This window comes from Falco rusticolus, chromosome 7 (genome assembly GCF_015220075.1).
Source record: "Falco rusticolus isolate bFalRus1 chromosome 7, bFalRus1.pri, whole genome shotgun sequence".
Taxonomy (NCBI): domain Eukaryota; kingdom Metazoa; phylum Chordata; class Aves; order Falconiformes; family Falconidae; genus Falco; species Falco rusticolus.
Window position 1 is genome coordinate 44,934,102 of NC_051193.1, and position 21,068 is coordinate 44,955,169.

Sequence of the window (21,068 nt, forward strand, 5' to 3'; positions counted from 1 at the left end):
TGCAACTGCTGACTATTTTTTCCGTCAGGATGGGCCTCAGAGTTCCCGCCTAAGGCCCTGCCCCACTTCACCTCATGACTTCACTTGTCCTACATGTGAGATGTCCGTTATTTTTACTACTTCCAAGATTCCTGTACATGCACTGCAGTAAATTATTAATAGACTCAATCTGTATTACTTTTCGGGTTGCAAACATGGTACCTTAGCAACAGCCGTGCCTGCTTTTCCCTCTGCGTCTACTTTGCTGACTCACCTGTTTGCTGACACAGCAGTTCCATGAGGCTGATCAGCGCTGTGTGTGGCACCTGCGCACATCTATGCACTGCCTGCACTTTTTCCAAGGAGCACTGAAATATGTATTTATACACACACACACACACATATATATACAGCTTCCAGAGGGTGAAATAAGGGAAGTTTAGCTCTCTGCTGGATGTGTCCTCCTATGGGTCCAGGGGATCGACTTCAGGTACAGCAAGCGAATGGGTGCAACCTGCAAAGTCAATAACCTAAAAAGAACTTTTTGGTTTTGTTTCGTGGTCAGTGGCTGATGTTCTATGCTTTGCTCCCACAAACCTGCAAAATTCCCACTAATTCTCAAGAAATCATACCAAGCATCAACAACTGTATAAGCTGTCATTTTAAAAAGAGTTACCAGCAGTAAAATGCTGTAAAATAACCTGCATGTATTTTGGTAAAAAGTTGAGAGTATATGCTGTAAGTTGGGGGAACAAGAGCTGTCTTATACTTAGTAAAATACTGATTTTGGGGGAGTGGCTTTTTTGATATTACATCAGTCGCTGAAAGAAAAGGTATAACTCTGCCAGATGGACTGGCAATATACACGCAAAACCAAAAGAACAAGGAAAGTTACACAATATAGATGCAAAGAGGTCTTGTAATTTTAGTTTTCACTTGTCTTTTCTTTCAGGTTTCTCCTTCCACCTTTCACTGTTCATATTGCTTCTGCTACTTGCAGCTCTTTGTATCATTTCTTTTGATCTCAGTTATATTTTCCTTGACTTAATAATCTGTTCATTCAATGGAAACATTACCTAAACCAAAAAATAAATTAAAAAAAACCAAACCAAACAACAAAAACACTGCAGAGTTTTGTCCAGAATACACTGTATTGAAATAAGAAATGGTGGAGTTAAAGAGGTTAAATGTAACTAAATACCTCCTTTCATTCTAGTCTGTTTCTTTTGTAAATTTCACTTATTGGGTAGCTTGTCTTTATTCACCAGATGGCATTTACCAATTCCAACAATACAGCCTGACAAACAATACAGCTGCCAGCTTCTCTCTTTCTGACTTCAGTTTGTCTCTCATACAGGAAGTGATAGAAATGTCTGGACATCTTCTCATCCCCTAAAGAAATGTAGGAATTTCTCTCCCTGATAACAAATCCAAACTGCCCGCTGACATCAATATTTGGATGCGCTTGCCTCTGGACAAAATGACCTAGGAAACTGCTGGAGTTCTTATTTCTGACTTTACGGGGTTTGTACACAGGAAAACAAAAAGGCAGGAGAAGTCTGATATGGATAAAAATCAAATGAAATTACAAAAAGGAAATCACAGGTATGCAACAAAACCCCCTGAGTTATTGAGTTACCGAGTAAGCCCTGAGTTACTGAGTAGTCTTAAATTCTTTCTTCTGCCTTCCCTAGTGATTCTTTCACCACTGCCATAAGAACTGTAGACATTGCTAATATCAGATTCCTACACTCAAAGAGGTGAGTTTCTGAATTGCACAGAAACAGATTAAATAAGCAATGCTGGCCAGCAATGAGGAATTCAGTCACCTAGAAGGCCACATCTTCAGTGGAAAACCTTCCCTGATATTCTGTATTTCCCATCTACAGCCACCAAGAGCAAAATGTGCTTTCAGACACTAGCAATGTGTAGATTTGACTGAAGCTTATTTAAAAACTGAAAAATTATTATTGTACACAATACAGCTTCTGTCCATGTTCAATATTTACAGAATCTGTTTTGAACTCACGTGGCTGCTTCTGTCTTGGTTATCTCAAAGTACTTTATGAACAAATACTTAAGCCTCACAACACCTTGTAGTGAAGGAAATATAGAATTTACAAGTAGGGGAAAAAAAGACACAGTAATGCTAGAGCTAAATGACTAAATATCACAACTTGAACTTACATTTTTTTTAGTCCGTGTTAAGTATGTATGTCATTAAGTATGTATACATACATTAAGTATGTATGTATTACTGTCACTAACTCTAAAGGAACCAGAAGACACTCTAGAGCTTTATAAAAGTATTTCTATTCAATTTTATAAATATATAGATAAATGCCTAATTTTACATAATACATTCCTAGGTTAAAGAGAGGTTGACTGTCATCTTCAGAAAGTATAGGGAAAAAAATCTTACATCTTGGGTTACCTTTCATCAAAGTATCCCAAAGGGCTTCACTGGATAAACAGATTTCACTGGAATGAAGATATCTGCAGTGTTCTGTGACAAATCCTTCCCAGCCCATAGAAACTTTTTGAAATAGTCTAGCAGATGAAATGAAAGGAGAAGGCTATACTCAACTGAAACTGCTGAAACTGCAGGCGAAATCTAGGTCAGCAAAATGCATTTACTGGAGCTGAGTAAGCAATGTGGGGAAAAAAATCCACTAATATACATTAGAATAAAAAAACAAGCCTTACTTTAACTTGCAAAAATAAATATAAATGTGAAAGCTTATGTTCAAATGTGATCATTCACACTTTATATTCTAAATGGGAAATGTGTGGGTAAGCTGCACAAGTCACAACTACAATGCAGAAACTATACTGCTTAGGCACTGAATTAATGCTATGATGAGAATCATGAATATCCACAACAAATTGTTCATAAAATATTCATACAAGAAAAATATTTTCCAAATAAATTTACAAAATAAGGCCATAAAGTTATTTGAGAATTTTCTGAGCATTTTGTGAACAGAAGAAAGAAAATAAGGTACTGAATAATTATTCATCAGAAATAGTTTCTTGTGATTACTGACTAGATTAGCAAAAGTAACAAAAATTTTCATGGAGCTGAGTATCAACATTTCATTATAAAATTGATTTAAATGAAAACATGTGCAGATTTTAAAATTGCTATAACTTGTATGTCTATCTCATTTTACACAGCTGACTAGGGCCCATTACTAACACACTGGGACAGCCCTGTCCCGAATACTATTCTGGGGAGAGAAGAATTGTATACCCTGCAAGGAAGGGGCTGACATTTCTGTTTTGAAAACCACTTGAACACTATTATCACTGTTGAAACTGATTTTCTCACAGGATAGTTGGGGTAAGATTCTTTATCTTGTGAAATCTAGGTGTAGGCCATCCTAGCAGAAACTTGCTGGTAGAAACAGATACAGACTTCAGACCTAAGCAAACTGAGAGCACATTAAGTTTTGCAAAGTTATTTGTTGGTAGCTACATTTTAATATGCAGAGTATAACAGAAAAGATTTTGGGGTAATACCTGTGAGTTTAAACAGACTGTTATACCTCTTTCATTTATATTATATTCTACAAACATTTTCCTTCGAACCAAACAGTGCTATGTATCCAGTTCCCAAGGATATCCAGTGTATCATGCACATATGCAACACACACATATGCTAGAAAAAAACATTACTAGCAGTTACAGTCTCAGGAACACTTTTAACCGGAGTGGAGTGTTGACCATCAGCTGAGATTTGTATATTGCTTACGTACAAAAAAATGTCCAGAATTGCACACATTTTGACTAATAATAATAATAATAGTAGTAGTAGTAGTAGTAATAATAATAATAATAATAATAATAATAATAATAATGGCTTCTTCTGGAATCAAGTCAAAGAGGAGCCTAAATCTTATTATATCAAACTGTTCCTGTCATGCCTTGCACCCAGACCAGCTGCATCTTGGCTGGCCCCACCTGTGTCTGTGTGCTCCCTTGGGGCATCAGGGGTTTGGACTAGACCATCTCCAGATGTCCCTTCCAACCCTGACCATTCTGTGATTAGCTCCCATCTGAACGGGTAGATTTGTCTGTGCTTCATGTGTAGGGCAGCCTGCACCTTTTTGCATGCATCTCCCCACTCTGTGGAGACCCCATGGTGAGCTCAGTGGGAGGGAGGGTTCGGGAGCAGACGAGGATTAGCGGTGGGGTGGGCAAAGAATTCCAGGATGGAAAGGAGTAGAGGGTGTAGGTAAGGGATTCAACACTCCCTGGGTCGTCACTGGCAGCGGGGTTGGTGTGGCAGGATGGTGCACAGCCCAGGCAGTTTGCATGTGCCTCAAGACTTTGAACACAAAGACCCCAGTGGGTGACCTGGGATTCAAGGTGACAGCATAATTGTCCCATGTCTGTGTAGTGCCTAGTGAAGAAGACTTCAGACCATGAGGGAGAAACACTTCTGAAATAAGCATGGAAATTGCAGCCTTGTGCCTCCCCGTAGAAGTGCCTCTCATGTTCAAACAACCTGTTTGTCATTACTGGAAGGATATGTCTGTTTTCCTACTGGGACAACAGGGAAAGGGAATGGCACATTTAGTAGCTGCAAACTCACTGGTCGGTGAGTGCAGGATCTTCCACTAACAAGTCATCTGTGCTGTTGCCTGAATGGAGTATAGACCCCGTGGTCATGCCATAAACAATACATTCCTCCATGATCCTCCTGGGTGCAGTGTCATGGGAATGATGTCCCTTGTTATCAATACAGGCTGTTCTTGTAACCCTTGTTGGGCTGCTTCTTCCAGTGCTTTCTCGCACGTGCGCATTTCCATCCCTACAGCATTCCTGCCAATCTTTGTATTTCTGTTAAGAATCTCTCCACAAGTACTGGCCTGGCTGGATTGCTATGGATGTAGTTTGGGGGAAGAGCCAGTGTCCTAAGAGAGATGTCCTGCCACATCCCTGGCAAGCTTTGGATACGTGAAGTTTTCCATATGCTCAAAGTGGATTTGATCCAGAAGCAGAAGTCCCAGCTTTGCCCCTCTGGGGCAGCACCCCAGAAACAGAAACATGCAGGAGAGCCCCACGATATGCCTGGTGCACTGTCCTGCTGAAATAGCTTCCAGACTAGGACTGCTTGAGGGTGATGCCCACTACTGTCCCAGCGGAGACGGTGCACATGCCTGGATATGGGTCTGGGACCATCCCAGCTGTGATTTATGACCCTGCTCTCCCTGCTGAAATACTCCCTTGCCCAGAAAGCATTTTCTCTGGCAAGGTGGTGTCTCTGAAGATGATGTTGCATTATCTCTTGTTTCTTCTGGAGATAATCAAGTATGAGGATGCAGACATGGCTATGTGCATGTGTTTGTGTGTGTCTGGCAATAAGTGCTTGGAACCAGCACTGGACCCACTCAGCAGTAGCCTCGTGAAGCTGTTCCTAGACTGGGACACCCATCAGTAGTCCTGCTGCCCTGTCTGTAGCTTAGTATATGTCCCTAGAGCTGGAGAGAAATTCCCACCAACATGAGAGAAAGGTTACACTTGTGCTATAGGGCCACAGGTGAAATATGAGCCTGCTGAACAGGGTGGCTTCTACTCTCAGGTTGAAATCGGAGTGGGGGATATTTATGGTCACAGCAAGGGGATGTGAAACTCCTTAGGCTAGAATGCGTTTCCAACAAAGACACACAGGCTGGCTGTTACCGCTGTCCCTGTACACCCCAGCCGATGCCTGGGAACCCAGGCTTGGTGGGATGGATGACTGTCCTGGGCTGCTCACAATATCCTGAGTTGCTGGTATATTCAGAGAGTTGCCCTGAGGCTAGTGAGTGGTGACATGCTCTGGCTGAACCTGGGCTCAGTCTTTGTGACCAGCTTCACCCCTGCCCTGTGCAACAAGGATCAGACCAGCCCCAGGTGGGCCTGGAGTCTGCTGGCCACCTCTTGGCAGGGAAATGGCTTCCCTTGCACTGGAATTAGAGGGGGAAACTGCAGGGTCTTAACATCCATTGGGTTTGGGGTTATTTTTAACACAGATTAATTTTTCTTAACAATAAAACCTCTTAATTATTTTAGCAATACACAGATGATCACAGCTTTATTAAATACTCAGCCATTGCCACAAAGCTCTTCTCCTGAAATCACTATCCCTCCTTCAAGCATAAATACCTAAAACACCTGAAAATGCCTTTTCATCACCCTGTAGAACACCTTAATCCCACCTGAAATTCCTCTTCAAAAAAAAAACCCAAAGGGCTAGGATGTTAGTCCTCACTGACCAACCAGTAAATTCTGGCTTTGCAGTATTATTTCCTCCATTTCGTTTTGTAGGGACTCAGGAATCACAACTGTCCAATATTTTTCTCTAGAACTGCATTTTAACAATATTTCAGAAGGACTACTCCTTTTATGATGTGTTGATAGCAATGCTATCAACAATTGACAGCAACTGCTGAAAGGAACTAGAAAACGTATCAGAAATCAAACCCATCTTGCTGTGCCTGAAGAACTGAAGAAGTGGCTCTTCTAAAGCAGATTCAAAATTGCTGTGTTCAGAGGCATTTGCACAGCCACTGTGGTTAAAGAAGCAATCTTCAATGGAATTAAAGCTTCTGTACCATCAAAAAGTGACTGTTCTTCATCAAATAGTATAAATACAGACAGGGCTTTCAGCAAATTCTTAAGTTTTTTTGACACCTCCTTTAACAAAAGAAAAGAAATTAATAATTTGTCATTTGCTGTATAAAATTTGCTCTGAGATTCAAATTCATTTCCTACTGTTCTTTTCTAGAAATGTATTTCTGTGAGAAAAATTCCAAGGATCCTAGTGTTACAGAGTAAGAACAGGACAAGTATTTGCTTATTTTAGACCTAAACATACAGATATTAAATACCTCAGTTAGTCATATGTTTAACTATCTGTCTACGCTACATGAGTAAAATAGCAGCCTATTTTGTTTTCAGATCTGTTACAGGCTTGTCTTGGTCAGGAGGATGTAATTTTAAAAGTGTGTTGGCAGCAAAAGGCTATGAAATGAACTCTCCAGGAGTTCCACAACACTTACAGCTCTCTGTCCTCCTTACGAGATCAGAGGAGGGTTTAGCTTCTTGCCTGATGAAAATTTTTCTTCCCTGAAGAACTGAAGATGTCCATGAACTCTGGCACCATTATCCAGTCCACTTCTTGTCCTGTAATAGGCCTAACCATATCTGCGCACTAAGAATGGCTTGTGGATAAAAAAGCACTCTGTCCTCTGCTTAACAGAATCTGCAATAGAAAGTACCAGTGCTTTGCTGGCAATGATTTTTTCTTGTGCGTCTTCCTTGTGATTTAAGCATATAAAAGGATTGTGAAGGGAGACATTATTTTTGGAAGCTCGATTGTTAGTCTGGGGAAAGAGTGTATCTAAGACATTTTCATGCTCAAAACAGTGAAGATCATAAAGTGAACTTGTAAAGTTTGGACCTGGTCTCTTCAGGCAACTAACTAAACCTATGATGATGTCAGTGGTGTACTTAAAAGATAGCCGTGGCTGAACGAAGGGGGCTAAGAAGTAAGACCACTTCAATAGTGTGTATGGCTGGAAGGGACTACTAGAAAACAGAAATGGAAACTTCTTCTTTTTTTTTTTTTTTATGAAGCTTTTTATTCAATTGTTAAATAGAAAGAGGTAATAACTTAACTGTGCAGACAAAAGGAGAAGCACGCCAGATGTATAGAATTCATACATCTACATGGCTTGGGGAATAAACTTTCTCAGGAAGATGAAAACTTCGATTCTTAATAGAATTAAATTTCATACTGATCCAAGCCAGAACAGCAGCAAAGTAGGAAACACGTAATTTCAATATTCACAGAATAGGTTCTTCTTCATTAAGTCAGTTGTAGAAGTTAGGTTTTCTTTGGGTCTTCACTGTAAGTGAAATGAAAGAATATTTAGCTTTCAGAGCTCTGACCAAACTGTAGTATTAATAAAGTATGTAAATGATAAATCACATTTTATCTGACAACTAGGATTGTTTTATGGCTGTTGACACATCAAAGTGGCATGGGCAGTTTTCTTATTCTTCTTCCCTTCCATAGCTACAATGGACAGAAATAGACACTACATAGACCCAATGCAAAATTGCTGGTTTGGTTTGAGTATACAGTTAAGTTACTGCATTTCAGTGGATTTATGCAAACTCTGTGTGCTTGTTCTCACCCCATGGCAAATACAAGGTCATATGATATGGCTGAGCTTTCTCACACACTATTGCACTTCTGTACAGTTGCTGTAGGCTCCAGATATGCACACATGCATGTCTTTATTCCAGCTGATACATGCTAACTTAGAAACCTGTTGTTAACTTTACTGTATAGCTGTGGCCTTGGGTCTTCATTAAATAGGACTGAAGAAAATGTGGTTTCGGTGAATACATTCCAGAGATCCTGACCATGGAAATACTGCCTCTCTTCTTGCCAGGGCTGGGTGAGCTAGTTCACTATAGATATGTCTTACTCTCTGAACTGTGTGATTGAAAACTGCATCTTTTTCAGAGGAGCAATATATTTAAATACTGCATTATGATTTATTCTCTTTCTACTGTACTAGTAACACTAGCAGTAACATTAAATTGATGTCACCCTTAATGGCACATGCTTTGGAGTGGCACATATCTGAGAGGCAAGGTGAACAGTGAATCACCTGACTAACACCATTTGTTCTGACCATGGCCCCATCTGCCTGAATGAATGAATGGTGTTGGTGTAGGACTGTTCCATTATATCAAAAGCAAGGTAGGTAGTGATGGCTCTTGTAGAGAGTAGTTCCTCAATGTTTTTCCTCTGTGAGAAGGAAGGTTGATTTGACACAGATTGTTTTTCTTTGCCATTCTCTTTGTTCTCAGACCTACCAGAAGTAAAGGTGGCTCGGAAACCAGAAGCTGTACCAGCACCATCTGTGACAAATTCTACAAGCATAAGATTACTAGAAGCAACTACATCATTGGGTATCTTTGATCCACAGGTCTTGTCCATTAGAACTGCAGAAGACTTGCTGGATCCATCATAAACTTTAACATAATCACCCTGACAGCCTCTGGTTGTCTGCAGCTCAAAGGCTTGAAAGTGCAGAGAAATCTGGAAGGGAAGAGAAAACCAGCCTTTAATATATGTATGTGACTTCTTTCACAGAGTGTCCTTTAAAACAGACAGAATCTAAGCTGTAGCCAAGCCCAAACTGGAACTGCTTAGCCAGCCTTGCCTCTCATCCTCTGAAGTTGCAGAGTTCGGATCTAATGGGCCTATGACTGAATGCTTCCGTGCTCAGATTGCTTTGCCTTGATTTTGTAAGCCTGAAGCCCAAAGTATGGAATTTTTTCAAAATCGCAGGTCTGCAGTTGGTTTTGCCCATACCTGGCTTAAGGTGTGAAGAAATAGAGACTAGGCTGAAATGTCTCTCATATTATCAGGCAAGTAGAATGCAGACAAAGCACAAAATGCTTAGCATAGAAAGATGTAAGTTCAGCCATATTCCAAGACCACTATTGACCTGTGATTACCTTTCTGGATCGGGTTCGGATGAGCCAGACACAGTTGGTATTGTCTGAGTAATTTCTGGGGTGGTTGGCAGAGCTCAGTGACCCAGACGCTTCATCAAGAATAGTGCTGCAGCGACCTGAGAAAGAAACAATGTTTGCAGGCTTGCAGAAGCTTCCACTCATTTACAATTACAATTACAATCTCTTCAGAATGGACTGTTCTCAATTTTCTGATCTGTCAGCATTCATTTCAGAGTACTGGTATGATTAAAATGAAGAATATTGTTGTCCTAATTTTCATGTAATGCATAAGTATCTGCATCAAAATGTAAAGTGGTACTTGGAAAAAATGTTAGCTTTTATTGATTAGCTCCAGTTTAGCAAGGGATCTCTTTCTGCACCTCTACAAAGACTGACAGGTTTCAGCTCACTGCAATTGGTGACGTTGTTTTCCACTGAGATGGGGAAGTCAAGTGATGTCAGAAGAGTCAAGCGCATATATGATGCCTCTGCAATGCTCAAAATCTAAGCTTAGGAGGAGGATTTGGGCTTTCCTCTGTGCAAGGGGTAATACTTTATTAGTCATGTTTTTTTCCCTTTGACTGATTTCTCTGATTTTATGGAAGAATTTATTCTAGCAGACATTAAAATTAAAGAGTTAAAATACATACATATTTAGAATGACAGCTTAAATATGAAAACTGGACAAGGCATCATGACATGGTTCCTGTTCAGAGGAGCCTACAACTGTTTTGGTTTGGCTCAGGTCTTAAATACAAACTGCAAGGAGGAACAGAGATGTCTGGCTCTTTGTGGGGTTTATAGTTGTCTCCTGAGCTGTAAGAAACCAAATTATTTCAGTGAAGTATATAACATGGTATGCAGTTAGGCCAGTTGCACAGCAGCCACTTACGCCGATAGTGAATGTGTTAGATTTAATTTGGAAGCACAAAACATTTTCTCACTAATCACAATGTGCCTCCAAGTTCACCTTTGCATTCCCTCCCAGGTTAACCCTAATGGGTACCATGAATTTAGGAGAAGAGTCTCACAGTCTTTGATGAGAAACTGCTGTCTGCAGTGTGCCCAAGCATCTCTGTGAAGGATCTGGGTGGAAGATGAAAGGATGGCTTTGAGATACTTACTGCAATTGTAAAGTTTGTTGATTTTGGCCACGTCCAAGTTACTCAGTCCCTGCCTCTGTCCAATAGGTACTGATCCATCAGGAATTGGTACAATAGTTGCTTTCCCAGTGGTATTAGTGAATGTGTAGCTGCAAAAAACATGGAAAAATATGTTCTTTAAGTACAATTACTTCTTTCAGGAATTAATGGCATGCTTTGGAGAGAAAACAAGAATTGTACATGTGTCATTGTGATTAACAGTGCTGTTCAAATAGGTTTAATTAAGATGTCCAGCAGTAAGCTGAGTCAATCTCAAGATGCCCTCCTTTGTTCCCAAGCTCAGCTGTACATGGTTCCTTGTATAACAGAGCTGTAGAATTGTTTGGATTGAAAAAGACCTTTAAGATCATGCAGACCAACTGTTAACCTAGCATTGCCAAGTCCACCACTAAACAGTGTCCCTAAGTGCCACATCTATGCATTTTTTAAACACCTCCAGGAATGGTGATTCCACCACCTCCCTGGGCAGCCTGTTCCAACACTTGACCACCCTTTCAGTGAAGACATTTCTCCTAATATCCAATCTAAACCTCCCCTGGTGCAACATGAGGCCATTTTCTCTTAGGGAATGGCTTGTCTGAACTCACTGTTTTTCTCAGAAGGGGGAATGGGGAAACTTGTAGTCAAGAGAGAATTATTATAGAAACTAAATCTAATTTAAGATTTGCATTCCAACAAAAGCGATGCCATGCTGCTACTTACGGGCCATAGTGCATTACTGAGGAATAGTCATATGGAAGACCCAGGTTATTGGAGTTTTCAAATTTCTTGAAGTCTGGTCTGTCAGCTGTAATATATGATATTGTACTTAGAGTATGCTTTCTATCTATTCCCTTCAGGGAAGAAGGAAGAGTTGGGAACAGTTGGATGTATCTACATCACTTTCTACATTGAGGAGTTCAAAGGTACTTACCTGGACTGATGTACTCCCACATGATCTTTACATATTTATCCCTGTCACTTCGAGAATGTTCATGCAAAAAGCCCAGAGCATGGTCCAGTTCATGTTGAATTATTCCTTTCCACATGCAGCCTCCTTTCATCACAGAGACAGTCTGTCCACCTCCTACTTTCCCATAGTTGGACCAGCAGCTGAGAGAGGCATTGAACACCAACAGAAGACTTATGGGATTTTTATCATCAGGCAGGCAAAGGGACAGTACAGAGAACCTTGCTTCACACACATCTTGTGGGAGTGGAAGGATTCCTTCCTGTCCACTGTGATAGTCAGAGCCTACAGAAGAGCAAAACTGGCCACAGCATAGGAAACAACACACATGTTCATCATCACTAAAGCTTCCTGGAAGACCTTCATTAGCAGGGAGGCTCCTTCATCCTGATTTTCTGTACTCAGTGACTTTAACTCCCTAGAAATAACAAATTTTTTTTCCAAAATACTGAACAATGTGTCAGAGATGGACTAAGATCAACAACAATTTCAAGCTAATGGATATTAAACAATTCCCCTGTAGGCTCTGATTCTGAAATTGACAGCCAACTGTGATTCAGAGAACTGTTTATTTCATAAGATGAAATTAGTTTTGCTTGTGCAAAAAAGACCTACAGTAATCTGTTATATGTTGTGCCTAAGTGTGCATTATATCACACAGAAATCATGAGCTTAGAAATTCTTTCCACCTTAATGGTGTTGTCCCATGATCTCCATCACTTCTTTGGTGAGTTCCTGGTGTAACTGCTCAGCCCTTGCACTAGCAAGGTATCCAAGGAGGATGCCTTGGTGGCACTGTGATAAAACATAAAGTTTCTTCTCTAAATCTATTCCTTTTTCCTCTGTAAGGTCACACAGAATGAGTGTCATGATGAATTGAAAAACAATGTAGAAATAACTTGTTAATCTATCAATCAACTCACCCATCCGCAGATTTAATGCTGAGGTAGTCACGTTCTGTCTTGCGCTTCACAAAACTAATACAAGTCAGTGTTTCAAATTCTGCCATGGCATCATGAATCCCCTTTATGTGGCTCTCCTCTAGAGAAGAAAGGGTTAATTTAGGGGGTCACACAAGGGCAATGACAGGTGCCATTAAAAACTCACAAGTCCTCAGAAACAGGGTAAATGAGGGACAGCCTAGGCTCTTTCTTGCGTTTTGCTCAGTAATGTATTTCATTTAAGATAATAATAGTCTGGAACCAGATTCTCTATATCCAGATATTTGTCCAAATGGATTCAAGGGGGAGCCTTTTTTTCTCAACTACTTGTTTTAAATTATAGTGGTGATTGTTGATGTGTCTTCTGGTTGGACACTGGGAGACAGCTATGGGAAACTATTTTGCTAATGAAAAATAGGTGAGGGAAACCACACTGCAATGTGTGGCATGAACCTTATACAGGCAGGTATTCTGGCAAGTACCATTACCGGAGATGATCATTCTTGCCTCCAAGAGACCAGACCCAAAACATTATGGATGCAAACTTCTCAAGCAAATTTGATCTCTTTTCCTTTTTCCTGTTCAGCTGTTTGTAATTTACAATTCATCTGTGCTAAGCAAATCCTTAAAAATTATTTAATCAACTGTTTGTGTGGCCACTACAAGGAGGTTTCTACCTGAAGCTTACTGGATTAAAAAAAAAGATAACAATTAAAAAATAAAGAAGAATTATCAAATTTTACACCCACCGTAAGTAGGATCCAAGACATAGGGAACACGAACGATCCCATCTCTGGACTGGGGCCAATTGCAATGGCGACAGCTGATGGCACTGCGACTCCTTCGTGGAACTATGTCACCTTCTTGCAAGTACTGAGAGCTGCCTGTGGTGAGAGAAAAGGGATGGAAATGTCTGAGCCCTAGATTGCTGTATGCTTGCTAAGCACACTTGGAAAAGTGTTACTATCAACTTATCATCCTTTTCTGGTTTTCCCTAAGCTCCTGACTAACATGAGAAATGGACCACTGGGCTATAATTCAGGGGTCCTCAAACTTTTTAACCAGGGGGCCGGCGCTGGATGAAGTGGCAGGCAGCCATCTGCAGCTGCTTGGTTCCCCCCCCAACCCCCGGCACGGCGGGGGGGAGGGGGGGGGGGAGGAGCGGGGCGGGGGTGGTCTGTAAATACCGGGGGCCGGATTGAGGACCCCTGGGCTAGATGGACATTATCTACTTGCCTACCTTTTCTGCTGTATTCTTAGCTAAGAGAAGAGGGCAAGCTCCAGCTCTGTTGGGTGGGGTTGAGGCAAGAGGGAATGACCGAAAGCAGTTGGAATAGTGAGAGGGATGCTGCACTTTGGTACTATTTCATTATCCATCATGTGACACTGAATGAATGGCATCAAATATCCACCCAGAAAAGGTGCTAGGCAAAGGCAGGAGGTGCCAATAAGGAAACTCAAGAAGGCAAGCAAACCAAAAAGAAGAGTATTGTCTAGAGAAAACTACTGCAATGTTTGGAGCCCAGTAGTAAAACTTCTTGAATGACTGCTAAAAGGGAAGATGTGAGGAAGACAAGCTGATAGAATGGGGGATGTTTGGAAAAAACAAGGAAGAGAAAGTCTGGAGCAGGGAGTGTGGAACTGACCATAACTTATCTAGGAGTCTGTACTACAAAGCCATGTGATAACTGAACACAAGTGATGCTCGCATTCAAGAAAAAGGCCATTAAACAATAAATCATTCAAATACCCAAGTTCTCTTTTTATGTCCAAAAAATGACAAAGATGCCAAGAGTTAAAGCTGTCTGAATAGTTCAGTTGCCTGCACACCTGGTATTACCTTCAGTATTGACACTACAGATTTCAGATGCCATGGGGATTCAGCAGGCCACACAGCAGTCCCAGTGGCCTGTCTCTGGGTGTCCCTAACATGATGGTGTTTAAAATGAGGGAAATATTTGCACAGATTGTGGTAAGACATTGTACCTCCCACATCACCCCTATAAAGCAACAAAGGGAAACCCATGATAAGCAGGGCTTTGGTGGCATTACCTTTGTTAACTTTCAGAATTCTGTTAAAAATAACTTCGTCCTCAGAGGCAGTCTCTGTAGGCAATGGAGATTCTGCACAGAAATACAAGAGTATCATTTTCTCATTCCCAGGGAAACTACAAATCCTGATTTTTAACCTGATGTGTTTCCAGGGGCTCACTTAGATTGATCAGTCCCTGACTACAATGATGCATGGAAAACTTGCAGAGCCTATTTAGGGACTGGCATGGTGTTCAGTCATGTAGATATTTGCTCAGTGACACAATCTTGTGAACCTCCCTGCTGTGGTTATTTTGTCATTAATCCAGTACCAGGAACCATTCCCTTTCAATCTTCCCCTCTCTCCCTTTTTTAAATTTGTTTTTCCCAAGCCATTGCATTTTAAGGCCTGGACCTTTGGCTCGTATAAGTCTGTATTGTCCTGCTCAAGCGGCCAGCTGGCTGCTCCGTGCGCTCAGACAGCAGTTTTCCTTTGGCGTGCACAGTTCACACTCAAACCCCCAACAGAAGACACCAGGAGCAAAAAAGGATGGAGGGCAGTCCTACTGCTTGCTGCTGGCCATGAAAAATCCTTGAAACCAATGAAACCAGAACTGCATTCCTATTCCATGGGTTGGACTGATGTCCCCATCTAAGCCCGGCATCAGGGACTCCTAGGCCTTACAAGTGGCACCAGCCAGCTCTGAGCATTGTGCAGTCAGTCCTGACATCAATAAAAAGCATGAGCACGTGGCCTTGGTGTTTCTGTAACCTTTGGAAGAGGCTTAAATCAGGTCATTATCTAAGAAGAGCTAATTTTAGCAAAAGTAACAGCTGAGGTTTTTAGCAAGACCAAGCAATAGGCCAAAACTCAGACTCTGCTTTGAAATGAAATATTACGGTAAGTGCATTTAATATTTCTTCCTTAAGATTAATTTGTGTTAAGAATGTGTTATTTTCTGGCATAACTGGGTAGCCAATAATCAGTACTTCTATCAAATACTTACATTTAGATGGAATAATACATACCGAATATATCCTCTTGCGTAGTAACCTGCGAGAATGATGCACTAGTATTATCTCACACTTTATACTGTAACATGAATATCAAATAATATAACATCCAAAGGATCAAAATGCTACCATTGAAAGTATCCTTTACCAGTGCAGTCTTGAGCTTTTATATACTGTGCCATGTGTGAAGAAGTACCATGGTGTGGTAGATATTCTTTTCTGATAACTTGGCAGATACGGAAATCATCAAGGGAATTAGTGCAGAAGAGTTGGGAAATGCAATTTGAAGTGTAGAGTAAGTTTCAGACCTTCCAGCTTTATTTATGTCCCTGCTAGTAGGAGTGCAAGGCTGTTGAAATTGCTGATTAAGTCCTCCCATTATCACCTCCTAACACAGCGGTGAAAGGCTGTGGTAAGTAGTGCTTCTAGGGAACTGTGGGGCTGGTACCCAGCTGTGGGGGTCATGTCTGTAGCAAAACAGATTGCCACACTTATCTTGCCTTTTATATATAAAAAGCAAGTTTATGTTTTCTCTATGACCCCGGAGAAGGCAAAAGCTTCCTGGGATGTGGCTATATCTGGACATTATGGAGCAATAAATGGAATAGGGATGGAAACTGCTCACTCTGTTACACTGTTGATCTGAGAAGACTTTCCAGCACAGATGGACATACAGGTGGAGTACATGAGTCTTGACCGCAATTTCCACAATGCTGAACCCCAAAGTGATCAAAAGAGCAGATAAAGCCGTCCTTACCTCAGTAGGTTCTGTTGCTGCAAAAAGCAAGGAAGAAAAAGGCAAGCAAAAGGGGTGAATTAGATTTTAAACACAACTTCACAGTGTTCAATAGCACAGGCATCCTCAACCACAGAAAATCCTTTGGCAGGTCCCTTTGCTTGGTGGGGAACAGAGTGCACTAACCAATGCATAGGCACAGAAACTAAATTGATGTTTTGACAAACACCTATGAAAAATCCTACTAGATCACGCTGAGGGACAGAATCCTGGTCATTTACCATCTAAGAATAAGCAAAGGATTTATCAGCTTCAGTGTGGAAAATGACAAAGGAAACTAGGGACAAGAATATGCTGTGTCCCTAGATTTCACTGCAACAGGTGCAGGCTAACCAGCTCAACAATCCTCTGGTTTCACAGTATCAAAGACTAAAATTATAGCATGGGATGAAGGCTATAATTTAGCATGGTGCAAATAATCTCAGCTTCAGTATGTACCTGACAGCAGCTTGGAACTATTCTGAGTCCTAAGGTGTCTTTCTAGTGTGATGTCTTTTGGTTTCTGCCGAATGTCAGTTTCTAGATACAAACACGGAAATGAAAATATTATCTGATATATAAAATTCTACGCAGACATTTCATTATAATATCATAGAAGTTTAGAAATTGCAAGGACCTCCAGAGGTCACCCAGTTTGTATGCTTTCCCTAGGGCAGAAACAGTTTTATCTGTGTTTTTCCTGACCACAGTCTGTTTGACCTGTTCTTAAGTATGATGGATATGCCACGAGCCTGTCTGGCAATCTCTTCCAGTTTGCCAATAATTGCACTCTTCTTTGTCAAAATATAAAGCCACTTTTTTTTTTCCTATCCAACGCTGACACAGGGAATACTTATGGAAATAGTTCTTGTTTCTAAACCTAACATTGTTCCTTATTTTTTTGACCATGTTTCTTCAACAGAAGATGTGCCAAGCTCTGTCACACCTTGCAGCACCTTTTCCTTTCCACAATGTTTATTGCCTAAATGTACTGAGGGGACTTCCTGCTATTCAGAAGCTATCTAGAACCTGCAACAGAATTGCTTTTATTGAACCAAAAGGGCTTCAGTCTGTCTTTCCAAAATGTTACTTCAGTTACATGGCAATTGAAGTCCACTGTAATGATGGCAGTTTATTACAGAAAAGTTCAGTCAGTTCCCACCAGCTGCATCAGAGAGATCCATGGCATCTAAAAATGTTCAGCAGGGAAACACGTTTTTGAGATGGGTTGACTGGATTCAGAATTCATGTACCCAGAAAGCACTAGATTAATTGACTAGTTAAAGTCAGTGGAAATCAGGCTCCAGATTCCTAGGCACATAAAGTCTGCAAACCCTTTTTAAAACCCAAATCAGGTATCATAGAAGGCATCTGCCACGTCCTTCAGAAAATGAACATCTGATGCGATACAGCTTTCAAAATGATACAATTCACATTTTCCCTGCACTGTAAATACTCAAAGATGTCTGCAAAGGCACAAAAAGCAGTAATGATGGTAAATTAAAGCTCACTGTATGTATTTATCCCAGTAATCCTGCAGCTTTGAGTCTCAGCTAACTAACTACTTTGAAATTGAGCAAGCACAGCTCCAAATATACTGAGTGGTAATTTTACAACATCCCTTTGCTTCCATGTCATAAATGACAGCTCAAAAGAAGAATTGGTTACTTTTCATTAGCCACTTACTTGCTGTGACTATGTTAAGCAAGTTTTTCCAAGGCCTCTTCCTCTCACAACACATCACAGCTGTGTTGTAAGCTAAGCTTGTACTATTTGTTTTCTACCCCAGCACAAAGCAAATCTTTCTCTGACACCTGAAATCTCTTTTTCTTACTCCTGTGCTGAGGTAGGCACAGAGGTAAATCAGCAGCAGTCTTTTTGTAACACTCAACTTAATGGAAAGGTATCAAAATGTCTTATGAATATTTTATTTTCAAGCCTGTGAAAGCACATCTAAATTAACCTAACAAAACATACTCCAAAAGTATGTGTAAAGCACAACTGTGTGAAAACACATCTGTAGTCAGCCAATAACAAATTAGGAAACATAGCTTTATTTAAAAGGCCTGAGAGTCAGTGCTTTCACATACTCTGAAGCCAAGTCATTCACACACCAAGGTGTGTGATACACAGTCAAGGATTAACAGTTCTCTTCAAAATACAGTATAAATTCTACTTACTTGTTGTGCTGTTTCCATAGCTGTCCTGCAAAACCAGTAAGTAAAAAACATTATTCTTCCACAGCTCATAAATGCAGCAACAATATCATCAAAATCAGGCCAAAGGGGGGAACTAAATTATTAGATTGGCTTTATATATTATTATATGACTAATATTTTTCCTGCAGGAACTTTATCAAAATGGGTTTTCACAGCTTCACTCCAGGAAGAACAGGTCAATCAGAAGATGGAGTACAGTTGCATAGATCTGCTCTCACCTGAATAGGGAAGCCCAGGGCAGCGTGAAGCAGAAATGCAGTGAAGACTAGGAACATCTTCAGATCCATTCTCCAGCCCTGACAGACCACCGGTGCGTGTCCTTGCCTCTGCCCGTTCAGGAACCCTGCCGCTAGATATACCAGCAGAGCCTGCTCTGCCAGGGCTGAAAAAAACTGCCCCAGCCAATGAGGACCCTAGCAGGAAGCAAACTTCTTTTGCAACCTCAACAGCCAGTTTAGCCTCTGGGCATCTCCCAGTGCTGTGCTATTGCTGTCACAGTGATCTATAGCATCCCTTGTCTTCATACTGTCATTCATGCTGTTCTCTAGAGCTGTATCAGCCTCATGCTTGTACTGCCATGCACTTCCCCTGTTTCCTGGAGGATCTTTCCTTAAGTGTTCACTTTGATACCACCTAGGAAGCCCTCCTGCCTGGGTGACTTTCCAGAGTAATGTATTGTTGGGATTTCAGAACATAAGTGATTTTTTTTATGTCACAGAAAGCACAGAAGACTATGGCAGTATTGTATTGCTTTGCAACACACAGCACATCACTACTCAAGTGAGGTCATGTCTGTGTCTTCCCTGGGAAGATATCCTTCGTCTTCTCAGCTTATAGTTCTACAAGTAGAATTTTTGTTTCCTCCTCTGTTTCCTGATGTTTCATGACATCAGGAACATTTCCTGTGTTCCATAATTTCTGGCAATCTGACAGTTGTAGGTGCCCTCATGAGCTTTGTGAAAAGCAGAGGGGAAAAAAAGACAGCAGCAGCATAAGCAGCACTTACTCATTTTGAGAACGATTAACAGATCTGCTGCTTGTGGAGTGCACTCGTCCAGAAGTGGGTGTAGGAAGCAGTGAGCAGACCTAGCAAGAAATGCTTGTAGGAGGTAAACCAGCAACCACTGAGCCTCTCATCACAGCAACCTCTTGCCACAACCACTTCTCACTGCAAACCTCTGCTTGGCAAATCATTTGCTGAAGTGTCTGGTCTCTGATACACATTTGTTTTCTGTCACAGTACACTCCCCATGCACAGAATAGGAAACAATTACAGAATGTACATATTCTGTCTCTAGATCATGCTAGGGCTCAGGTACCCTCAGAGTAAGTTTTAAAACACTCACACTGTTCTTCTTTCTGTATTGAATAAGATGTTCTAGAAGTTATCCATGCTGGTGAATGAATCAAGAAGCAGCAGAGGGCTTTGCACCTATTTGTCTCCAAATACCCAGTCAAGGCTAGCAGTTACATGGATCTGAACTGCATCGGTGGGGATTACTCTTCATTTTAGTGGAGGAAAGTTCACAGTCACACATTGCTACCTATTTTAGGAAAGTCTGGGCTGACAAAGTCCAGGGACAAACTTTCATTACCCCCACAGGGAGGCACTATAGGGGAGTACTACTGTTCCCTTTGAAGTAAGGTATGCCCTAGGCACCAGAGAGTAAAAAGCAGGGTAGCACATGGTCCTTTCGACCATGAAAGAACAACGATCAAGCAGGCATTGTCAGCATGCTAATCCTGCTGACACAGGCAGTTTGTGTGTCCTCTGTGTGCAGAAATGTTTGCACTTAAGCAATGCTAAATGCCTTTCTTCATATTTGGGTTTCATAGGGATGGAAATCTTCCTTGTGCTGAATCAAAGTTGTGCAGATCTGGTCTGCAGTCCTAGAATGGTTCTCCAAGTTTCTCACTCAAAACAAGGGCAAAACAAACGTCTGTGATGCCAGGTGCCTTGGTATGCCAAAACCGTACAAAAAAAGACACTGCAGAATGGGACTTGTGTAGAATCTGCTTCCATTAGAGTTTAGGGGGAAAAGGGAAGGGTCAGACTGCACTCAGAGAAAACCAGTCCAGGAGCAAAAAGAGGGATCAGCAAAAGTGAGGGAACAAGACAAACTTAAAAAGCAAGCTAAGAAGGTTGGTACCTTAGCATCTTTATAGCATGTCATTGGGAAAATATTACAGCCTCCTGAGTGAGTGATTAACCGCCTGTGCTCAGGAAAGAGCGAGGGAACTGGGCTGGCAAAAAGGGTGGTGCATATTTTATGCCGAATATGCTAATATGCTGACATATTAAGCAGTTGATCAGACAGCTGCATGCCACCTTTTCTGCATGCTGACACTAGCAATGACAGGGGAGATTGCTGTTATGATCAAGAATGTGGCTGAAAATGCTACAGCTGGCAAAGTACACACAACAGAGAGGGGGAGTGCTGACACTCATGCCTGCTGCTCATCCTGAAG

At 41.2% G+C, this 21,068-nt stretch overlaps 1 protein-coding gene across 1 annotated transcript; it reads right to left on the reverse strand.

Moving 5' to 3' along the window:
• Window positions 1–7,592: 7,592 nt before the first annotated feature.
• Window positions 7,593–18,914, reverse strand: ASTL (astacin like metalloendopeptidase). Its single transcript, XM_037395238.1, has 13 exons — window positions 18,818–18,914; window positions 18,561–18,585; window positions 16,363–16,379; window positions 15,621–15,645; window positions 14,613–14,684; window positions 13,310–13,444; window positions 12,543–12,660; window positions 11,584–11,762; window positions 11,373–11,457; window positions 10,632–10,759; window positions 9,508–9,623; window positions 8,860–9,085; window positions 7,593–7,877 (listed from the first exon to the last, which is right to left on the reverse strand). The coding sequence occupies exons 1-13, from the start codon at window positions 18,884–18,886 to the stop codon at window positions 7,843–7,845; spliced, it is 1,230 nt and encodes a 409-aa protein (XP_037251135.1). The 5' UTR covers window positions 18,887–18,914; the 3' UTR covers window positions 7,593–7,842.
• Between the last annotated feature and the right edge of the window lie 2,154 nt (window positions 18,915–21,068).